This window comes from Branchiostoma belcheri, unplaced genomic scaffold (genome assembly GCF_001625305.1).
Source record: "Branchiostoma belcheri isolate BF01 breed outbred unplaced genomic scaffold, Haploidv18h27 scaffold47, whole genome shotgun sequence".
Lineage (NCBI taxonomy): Eukaryota > Metazoa > Chordata > Leptocardii > Amphioxiformes > Branchiostomatidae > Branchiostoma > Branchiostoma belcheri.
The window spans coordinates 1,377,594-1,388,643 of NW_017804098.1; the positions used below are offsets into that span (position 1 = coordinate 1,377,594).

The following is an 11,050-nucleotide window of genomic DNA, read 5'->3' on the forward strand; positions in this document are numbered from 1 at the left end:
GACCGCCCCCCCCGGTCCCCCCATGTCAAAAAAAGCCCGGTCTAGGTAGGGTTAAAAGACATTTATGGGAAGTACTACAGAAAATCTTGACATTGGTGTTACCTCCCAGGTCTTTGCTGGCAACACCGACGCAAAAACTCCTGTGATCAACCTACTGGACTACCCCATTGATGCCCGCTATGTGCGTTTCGTGGTTCAGTCCTGGCATAGGTGGATCGGATTGAGGGCAGAGATTCTAGGCTGTGGTAGGTTTCATTTCAAAATCTCATTATTGTAGAGAGTTGGTCTTAAACATGTACTGAAGGTTTGGCTATGTTGAACAAAGATGTTTCATATCATCTGTGTAGCATTGACATGCAGTGCAGCTTGCGCATAGTACAACCAGCTCTATATAGGACACAACCTAGATTTTTCAACTCTTTCTGACAATGCGAAAACTGACCTTTTACTCCGTGGCAGTACCGCATTCTCATCAGTTGTTAACTCCAGTAAATTATCACTTACCCAAAACTTCATCACCACATCAGAACGTTTTTAAAAGATTTCAATCCCCCCCTTTGTTATTTATGTACTGTGTCCTCTTTGCCATCATTTATCATTGGGTGGGGAACCGGGCATGCGCTCTTGAAGTTCTTGTATTTACTGTTTTTTGCCTGTCTTAAAGTTGCGATTGTTTTTTTTTCTTTATTATATGTATTTATTTAGTGGTGCCGTCAACATAAGTGCCTTCCACTTGAGTGCGACACCACCATGTCCTGTATCTTTTTTTTCATGTGAATGAACAATAATAAAAAAAAAAACAGCTCTATATTCACAATTTTGCATGTTGATGTACCACGCGTAGCCGACAAGAAAAACAACGTAACCTAAGTGCCCTTTAAGCTACACTTAATTTTGCAGTACTTTAACCCTATATAGACTGGGGGGGGGGGGGCTAAAAGTGCCCGCGCCAACTTTGATGCCAGGGAACGTCCGAGCGGCTAGTGCTAGGGCCACCAAACTTGATGACTTTTCTTTCAATATTGTTGCAAACAATTTCATAGCATTGAGATAAATGAATGATTTGTCATGTTGTCATGGCAGCGGGTTTCTTACATACATTTTTTTGCAAAAATCAGTAATTTTGACTGAAACATTTAATTTTTTAGGCTTTTATGTTTACATATCTAATAACATCCTATATAATTTCATGTATTTTTTTATCATAATTTTGCATAATTTATGCTAATTTGAGGACGACATTGGCCAAAATCCAAGAGGGTAGACCATATCATTATATTTTACGTAAATTCCGGCTATTTTCCTCGAATGAGCCCCTCCCCGTCCCAAAGATCCCCAAAAAGCCCAGTCTAGATATATCTAGGGTTAACAAGCTGCTAGAAAGATGAAGTCATATTGGGGTCTCATGCAGATCTACTTAGTAACAAAGTTTTTTAGGAATCTATTATAGATTCCTAATTTACTCGCATTCATCTCTTCTATATCAAGGAAACATAAAGCTACATCCTAAGATAACATAACGTCTTCTTCCCCACAGAAAGCGACACAGAAAGCGACCGCCCCAAGTACACCAGCCTGGGTTGTTGGAGGGACAAATCTTCCCGCGCCATTCCGTGTCTGGAGGGGACAGATCCGCGCTTAGACGGTATGTACCGTTCACGTCTGAACGCCATCGAAAAGTGTTACCAGGTCGCACGTTCTCGTGGTTATACTGTGTTTGCTCTACAACACGGTGGACAATGTTTCGGGGGTCCTGATGCCCACCACACATACCAGAAGTACGGATCGTCCACAGTCTGTGCTGCGGACGGTAAAGGCGGATATTGGGCAAATGAGGTCTACCAGAGTACAGGGGTCACACGTTCACGAAATTGGCCTCCTAAACACAAGCCAAATGCCCGACGATCTTGGTTAGGAGTGAGTCCTCTGAACATCTTCTGGGGCCGTTGAATATGCTTAAAATGTTTAATGCATTTGTTGGTTGGTCGGGAGGTACAGCCAGACGTAAGTTAGCAAAACATCAGCCAACCATTCGGGAGTAAGTCCGCAGTGTTGGGGTGGGGGTCAAATTTGTCTGACATTTAACTCAAAGCCGTTTCCATTCGTATGGAAGATTGAAATTGGTAGTGGTGTTATTAAACGTCGGGCAAAATGGTAAGCTGGTGTTGGGAACAAATTCGGGGAAACGTCGTGGACGTGTGACAGCGGCTTTTAAATTAATGGTTAACGTAACATGAGACAATTAGGCCAAAACAAGTAAATTGTATGGATGACATCCTCTGCAGAAAACAAGGCGGCAAAAGAAAAGATTCATTCATTTTCAAACTTCACATCCTAAACCTTATTAAACAAAGAATGATACATATATTGTGCTAACTTTACTGCCAACTATTACAAAAGCCTGTGTGCGATCCAAAACCCGAAAAAATCACATATACACAGCCACCATAACATTAAAAAAGAATTAACTACTTTACTACATCAAAGTAAAAGACAAAACATTAAATCCTAGAACCTTGTTTTGTCTTCTCTCTTCATATTTATCTGCCATCCACCCTCGGGCATTGCCCATTTTCGGCATGTTGACCACTGTCAGAGGGCAACGAAATTCCTTGTTGTCCTTTTCCCAAATTAGACGAAAATTAATGCGCGCGCTAATGTCATCCATTAAAAGAATACTTGCTGTGGCCTTATATAAATAAGTGTACTATTTTACAATTATTCGTGTGAACCTCTTTAACGTCTTGTAAACATCTTTATAGCTTATCATAATTACCTTTGTCAGGTTGATGATTAGAGGCCTGGAAATTTTAATTTAGTTTTATAGAGGACCAAAAAATTAAGATATTGGAGGCAAAAGAATTGTATCAATACAATAGTACATAACAATAGTATGCGCAATCAATAAGTAGCTTTGTTTTTCAAGAGAAGCCAACATCATGTTCTTCATAATGTAACTGATAACAATTTATGTAAATGTAAGAAATGATTTATGTTGAGATGGAGTGTAATGAATTGATCTTCAAGGCGTCAGCAGATGATAGATTTGAATTTGAAAACAAGAATTTACAATATCGTAAAAAGTATAACATTTAGAATGCAACTTATATAACATCTTTATTGACAAATGGATGACTCGACGTGCAAATATTTTGTTGGAAATGTGTTTAACAATTATGTCATTGACATTCAGTATCAAACAATTGAAAACCTTAAATACGTTTTAAGACTAGTGATGATGTTCAAGTGCATGTAGTACTACCTACATAACCAAAGAATGAAACATTGTGCCTATTACTAAATGCGTCTGTTAACTATAAAGAAAGAGCAGTGACTACAACGTTTATCTGAGAGGTATAGCAATTGGCTTAATCCTCAACAGTACACCTTCCGGGACTGATTAATCTGTACACCTGGGGTCCGCGCGGACCCCAGAGCAGTTTTTTGCTAATTTTTAGAAATTATCAACATGCTACCAGCTCAATTGTTTTGCAAACTGATGTGGGAACCTCTGTGTCCACATTACATACAAAAATCATACATTTTGAACTTTTTCTATTTTTTGGTGAAGAAAAGAAGGGAAGAAGAAATACCCGATTTTTAAACCCATTTCAGACTGAAGGGGCTTTTGAGGCCCAACTTTGATCTCAGATAGCGGCTAAACGGCTTGCGCTAGAAGTATCAAATTTGGAGACCTTTCCTAAAATGTCTCTGGAAAAAAGTTCATATTAGTTTTGTACTAGTAAGTTGATGTTTTTTTTGTGTTGCCATGGCAACGGGTAGTTTTTTTGAAAATAGAAGTAATTTTGGTTTAAACATAATTTTATATAAAATTACACTTCTTTTCCAACATTAATAACATCTTACATAATTAGATATAAGTTAAATTATTTAATATGCATAGAATATGCTAATTTGATGACGTCATTGGTCAAAATCCAATATGGCGGACTATATTATTAGCTCTGACGTCATATGACGTCATAATTACACCAAAGTTATTAAAATTTAATTTTATTACTACACCATTCTCTGAAAACTTGGTAGACATACGATGAATGCATAAAAACATATAAAAACGGAAATAAGGTAATGTATTAGAACGCCAGTGTATCCATTATGATCGAAAGCCGGCTGGGGTCCGCGCGGACCCCAAAAGAAAATCAGATTTAATTTTTTTACAAATGGTATAAACGGAGTTTTCTGCACTGTATTGAGAGACAACTTTGTGGGTGACAAGTACCTAAAATTTCAGAAAAAAATCTTTAGAAACAAAAAAGATATTATAGAATATATAGTGCTGGGGTCCGCGCGGACCCCAGGTGTACTGTTTAGGGTTAAAGCCATTCAAAGGAGATGTTAAAGTAAAAAATCGTTCTACGTGACAGTAGCTTAAAGTGCTGAGAGTACAAATGTTGTGAGGATAAAATGTGACACACTTAATATGTTAATGGCAATAAAGTTGTATCAAACGACAATTAGCGTTGGGCCGTTTAAATCGTTCCTCGTAAATTATGCAGATTATATCCAGTTTTGAATAAGATTTTATGGAAGCGCACCAGACGAAATATGTTTTATAGAAATAGATTATATGGGTATAGCTGTTTGTTATAATCTCCAAGCAGATCTTTTGGTGGGGGTAAGACAGTATCAAATTGGCCAGTCTGTTAACATTTCCCAACCCAAGATCTGCCTGCACTCGCACAGGGAGGAGCACTTCTTTTCAAAAATGGTGTTTCTGTCCCTATTAACAGCTAACAAAGATTTGTTGTGCTAAGATTTATACAATTGGTTTATGGCTTGAATCTGGGACAAATGCAGTCACCCGCGCACATCTCAGTGGGAGTTCTCACCTAACCCTGTCCAGATAATTCTGTATGCTGGTAGTAAAATATGTGAAACATAGAATTGTCAATAACTGTCAATAACAATCACAAAACATATGTTGCACCTTATTTTTATTTAGTTAAACTGTCCAAAATAACAGTTGGTGAGGGGATCCACAGAGAGACTTCCTGTAATGCTCAACCAGCTGGCCCACTAGGAGGGCAAGAGCCTTGCCTGGTGGTCAGGGCAATAAACTTCTTGGCAAAAATATTTTGATCAGGCAACAACTAGGTGTTAATAGCCTTTGACGTTTCGACTGCAGACAGATCTTGGGTGGGGAAATGGTTACAGACTGGCCAATGTGTTACTGTCTTACCCCCACCAAAAGATCTGCTTGGATTTTAGTTTGTTAGAGAACATTTGTTTCCTAGAAACCGTTGCCATGAAACGTGCTTTCTCCGCTGGCCTGGTTCCTGATAATAATAAGTGCAGACTCAGGCTTCAGCATGCCGACTTCCCTGCTTCAATATCACCAACAGAACAATTATAGCCATATTCAGCACCGGTTGCATACGCTAATATAATTAACAATTCACCGAGGGATACACTTCGGGTTAGGCGGGTATAATCTTATCAGCAACATGCCAACATCTGGGGTTCGAATATAAGCCCTTTTGTGCGTAGATAGTCGTGATAACTGGTACTTGTGCCGAAGCCAAGTCTGCAATAAGTCATGGCGTTGCTCAGTTTTGCTCTTCGGGGGAAGCCGCTTGTGCGCGGTATGTTGAGAAAAAAGGTCTTCCCAATGGTCCAAGTCCTTGGACAGAAGAGTGGAGAGAGGCAAAAGAGGTATGTAGGTTTTGAATTATTTCTTATTTTCTGCAAAATAATTCTTATACTGAATGGCTGTTAATGTTAATGCTAAATCCTCTAAAATCCGGCGATCGAAATATGTGGCATCTCAGTTTATATAGCCTGTTGACTGCATAGTCATAGTATTCTCCTTGCTTTCTTGCTTAGTTGTTTAGTGTATGAGAATAAGAAAGCATTTAAAAAATTACATTTAGATCATTTCCAACCATCATACATTAGCGCTATATAGACGACCAACTTTTCAACATCTTTAACCCTATCTAGACAGGGGGGGGTAAAAGTGCCCGCGCCAAATTTGATGTCAGATAACGTCCGAGCGGCTTGTGCTAGGGCCATTAAACTTGGTGACTATTTCTAAAATATTGTGGCGAACAATTTCATAGCAATGAGATAAACTAATCATTTTAGGGTCACCATGGCAACGGGTTTTTGACATGAATTTTTTTTCAAAATCTGGAATTTTTGACTTAAACAATGAAATTTCCAGGCTTAAATGTTAATTTACACATGTTTTTGAATATTAATAACATCTTACATAATTCATTTAATTTCTATCAATAATTATGCATGGTTTCTTGCAATGTGATGATGTTATTGGCCAAAATTTTAGATGGCGGACCGTATCATTAGATCAGGTACATTCCGGCTATTTTTCTAAAAAAATTACCCCAACTTCGATTTTTTAAAAATGGTTAATTTGAATCCCTGTACTCTATTTCCATTGTAGTTTTAGGCTTTATCTTGAAAAAAAAGTTTTTTTTTTCAAAATTTAATATTGACAATCCAAGATGACGGACAGTTTAAATATGCATGACGTCATTTTATGTACATTTAGGTAGACCTTAACCCTCAAACACCCGAACTTTTTTTGTGACGTTTATGCCCGAACAGGGTCCAAATGGACCCCATTTGGTTTCTTTCAAATTTATATTCCTTTTTGCATTCTTTCAGTGATCTTTGCACATATATTGGTTAATCATAGTAAGATCAAAATTATTAAAAAGCCGAGTCTAGATAGGGTTAACGTTTATCTAGACCTAATTCTTTTGAGATGACAGCTGTAGATTTTCATAGATGTAACATAATAGGTACATATTAACACGGGGCTTCATTACACGACTGTTGCGTAAGAGGATTACTTCATTGGTATGAACATACCAGACTCCAGAGCTTGCCTTTTGGGGGCTAAACATGCGATGTTATGCCTGTATTCTTTGTATCATGTTATATGATCGTTATCTAATTTCTAACAGCTGCCTAGCATTCTCGACTGCCAAAAACTTACCCGTTTTCAACAAGCAGTCTATAGCTATGGACAGAGGGAAATGGTGAAGTGCGGGCGTACTTGACACATTATTTAATTAAATAGCTTGGCTGGCCAGAGGATTTCAATTCCTTTTTTGGGAAACAAAATTTTCTCTTAACCCTAATGAATGCAGCAACGGAATTTTCGAAGTTCATCATTAGTTATCTGAGCCAAGTGAATCTTAATACACGTGAATTTAGGCGTGACGTCATCACTGGGTCAAAGTTCGTTGAAAAACTGTACTGTACTGTACTGTACTAGAGAAGGTTGGTGTTCCGATGGCCTCTTTTACTCTTCACACAAAATTAGTCTACGGAATTATGAACTCTTTGAGAAATTTTGTTTGACGTAGACACTAAAAGATAATAAATTCTGAGACCTTTAAAGATCCAGATTTGTTACGCCTCTGTTCAGGAGGTAGTGCCGGCTTTGACCTAGGCAAGTGACTATTTTTTTCAAAATTTAATTATTTATAACACCTGGGCAAAAGAGCTGATATAAACAGAAACATATGGTCGATAATTTAAATCCTTTATAGAGTTGGATAACTTCCAATCTTGCTTTCCTGATATATAGCGGGCATGTGTCTTTGGTCGGTCGAAGCTTGCTGACACTGAAAGACTTCACACCGCCAGAGATTGAGCAAATCCTGTGGACTGCAGCTGACTTAAAGACCAGGATCAAGGAGAGGGGAGAGGTAAAGGAAACTCAGACGGTGCATGGTAGTTGAAACAATATTTTTCTGTTTTCCCTGGCACTGAGATGTTGCTCATTTATGGCATTTAAAAAATAACCGTGTGATAAATTAATAAAAGTAAAAACACGAAGTTGTCACGATATGACCTAGAAGTATTCTTAAACATATCAGGGTCCGGATGTATCTGGTTTTTGTGTTAACTAATAAACTATCGTAGCATTTCAGGTTGTGAATTTTCTTTTATGTATGTCCAAGAAAATGAATTAAAGATGGATTTAGCTACTCACAACAACGAATGTTCTTTTAGAATTGATCTGATAGTAGTCTGTGGTGTGACGCCACTATGCAAAACTCTCGCAAGAAAAAAATAATACGCTATAACTAAAAAAAATATTGATCTGGGGTTGTGTGTGGTACAAATAAACTACCAGTACAGTTCAGAATATTTTACTGACAGGTGTACACACCACTAGAGGGAAAGTATGCTGCTATCATCTTCCAAAAGAGGAGCATTCGAACCAGGTTGTCCACTGAGACAGGTAAGCCGTAAGGCGGATTTCTTACATTTACGCATTACATTCAATAAACCAAAGGAGACCAGGCTCTGCTAGACTTTTACAGTATTTACTGGTTACAGTTTAATTCTGAGTACAGGGAATAGTGTTTTTGGTGGCACTGCTGTGGGTCTTGTCAGTACAGGATAAATTGATATCACATACATCGGCTGGCAGGACAGCAGCCAAAACTAAATCATCATTATCATTTAGATGTAATTAAAGGTCGTCATTGTCGAATTTATTTTCCATATGTCAGAACATTTATTGTCTTGTCGTTAAAACATAAACTCATGAGCGACGTTTATATCAAATGTCCAAAGATGTAATAAGATGTAAAAAACATAGAAACGTTAAGTATCGTTTTCTTATATTTTCAATACATATGGATTTCTTAACATTCTGCTTTGCTGGTTAGGCCACAGCAAGTCAATGATATGGATGACATTTTCCGCCGATTCCAAATATAATGCGATTATGCAATAAAATCAAGGTTTGCCCAAAAAACATGGTTCCTGCATTTCAAATTTTGAAATCATAAACAAGAAAATAATGCATATATTTTTGCACATGTTTACTGCCAACTATTACAACAACCATTGGTTACTAAAACATATTTGGAAAAACGTTTTGAATCATTATTATACAAATGGTTTGATTCAGTAGTAACATCACACATACACAGTTACCATTACATATAAAAGGATTAAATACTCCTCAATTACTGCACTGATGTAGTAGTGATAAACGACAAAACAATAAATCGGAGCCGTTTTTTGTTCCCTCTCATCATGTTTATTTGTCATTCACGTTCCGGCATGTGACGCCTATTTTTGGCATGTTGACCGCTGTCAGAGGGGGGGGGGGAAACCTCCAAAAAATTATGTTCAACATCTGGCGTAAATTAATGCGTTCGCTGATGTCTTCTATGAAAATTACTTGCTGTGGCCTTATTAATATCACCATGTTTTAAACACAGGTGTTAACATGCTGGGTGGAAAGTCATATTTCCTATCTCCTGAAGACATCCATATGGGTGTGAATGAAACTATCAAAGACTCAGCTAAGTAAGGCTTTATGGAATAATCTATGTACGTGTTCAGGTGTGATATTTGGACCTTAGGAATTTGAATATGCTTTCCGTGCATGGTGGGCAACTTTTATGTGTGCATGTAGACTGCGATTGTAGAGTGCATGTGGAAAGTGTAAACTTGTGCCAATGTGTGGCTTATTTTAATCATATGTGCATTTAGATCATTTTTGACATTTGTGTCGAGTGCGTTTACATATCCCTGCAGAAAAGACAAGTGTTGTTTATAATACACATAACGTAGGTTATTACTCTTATGACCATTTTTATGTTTGCTTTTCCATTCACCAGTGAAACCTAGAAAATAAAATAGATCCTAAAAACTGCAGGATTTCCTTGTAAAACATGTAAACAGCTGTTATAATAGATGCCATGTCCAGGACGTTTCGATTTTTTTTTTTATTTCTGCAGGGTTTTGTCAGGGTTTGTGAACCTCATACTTGCCAGAATGTGTAAGCACGAAGATGTGGAATCCTTAGCTGCAGAGGGAAGTGTCCCAGTCGTGAACGCGCTGTCGGAACTCTACCACCCACTACAGATCCTAGCAGACATGCAAACACTACAAGTAGGCACGGAGTCCCATCTAGTACTTTGAACTATATATATAACAGTACTATTCCATTTTTATATGTTGGTTAGAATTGAGAATTTTGCATATTTAATGACAAAATTTACATAAAAATATATGGGATGTTATTAATATTAGAAACCATAAGTTACTTAACATAAAACCCATAAAATTCTATTGTTGAAACAAAAAGTACTAAATTTAGCAAAAAATGCCTGCCAGAAACCCGTTGTCATGGCAACACAAAATATCATTATCTTATACCAATGATACGGAATTGTTGCTAACAATATTCTAGGACACGTCACCAAGTTTGGCCGTTCTACGGCTAGCCGTTTAGGCGCTAGGTGAAATCAAAGTTGGCGCGGGCACTTTTAAACATATTGAACATACAAATACATCAACATAATATAAAACTTACATTAACGTTACATAATATTTTTAAGTGACAAATGTATTCATGTTGCAGCTTTTCGCAAGAAATGTCTGTTTGGAGATTACTTGATACAAAGGTTGAGTTAATATGTCTGTAATGATGCCTTGTTTTTCCGTTCATGTAGGAACATTTTGGAGGCCTGAAAGGCTTGACTGTTGCCTGGGTTGGAGACAGTAACAACATCACTCATTCCTACATGATGGCGGCTCCCAAACTTGGCGTTAACCTGAGAATCGCTTCACGGAAGGTATCATCTCCAGAGACAATGTTTTTTTTCTTATCGATGTTCAACAAAATACATACGCATAGATACGCATACAACGCGATACACGATAGTGCTGTTCCGGTTATATATAATGATTGTTTATATGTTTCAACAAAGTGAAATGGTTGATTTCTGTCTTTAACGTACTCCTCCTAATTCACTGCAGACCCTCGATACCTGTCAAAATGTGTCAAAAGATGCCGAACACCTTGCCAAACAGGTAATGGGCTATGCGTAACATAAAGTTACAATACGACAATATCAACATGCCTTTCTCACAGTAAGAAGTTCGTTGACATTAAATCGAATTTTCGAAATTAAACAGCTAGTTATTTCTCCTTGATATAATTATTTTAACAGTCTTTTTTTCCCAAAAAATTAACCATATTCAGCCCGGGCTTTTTGGGCATGCTCAGACGGGGGGGGTGGGGGGT

The 11,050-nt window shown here is 37.6% G+C and overlaps 1 protein-coding gene across 1 annotated transcript in view; it reads left to right on the forward strand.

Moving 5' to 3' along the window:
- Nucleotides 1-5,560: 5,560 nt before the first annotated feature.
- The window catches only part of LOC109479175 (ornithine carbamoyltransferase, mitochondrial-like), a 7,315-nt gene continuing 1,825 nt past the window's right edge, over nt 5,561-11,050 (forward strand). Inside the window, exons 1-7 of the mRNA XM_019781067.1 lie at nt 5,561-5,676; nt 7,583-7,703; nt 8,161-8,242; nt 9,237-9,324; nt 9,759-9,912; nt 10,476-10,598; nt 10,783-10,836. Of these exons, the coding sequence (XP_019636626.1) occupies nt 5,561-5,676; nt 7,583-7,703; nt 8,161-8,242; nt 9,237-9,324; nt 9,759-9,912; nt 10,476-10,598; nt 10,783-10,836 (738 nt within the window). The remainder of the gene's footprint in view (nt 5,677-7,582; nt 7,704-8,160; nt 8,243-9,236; nt 9,325-9,758; nt 9,913-10,475; nt 10,599-10,782; nt 10,837-11,050) is intronic.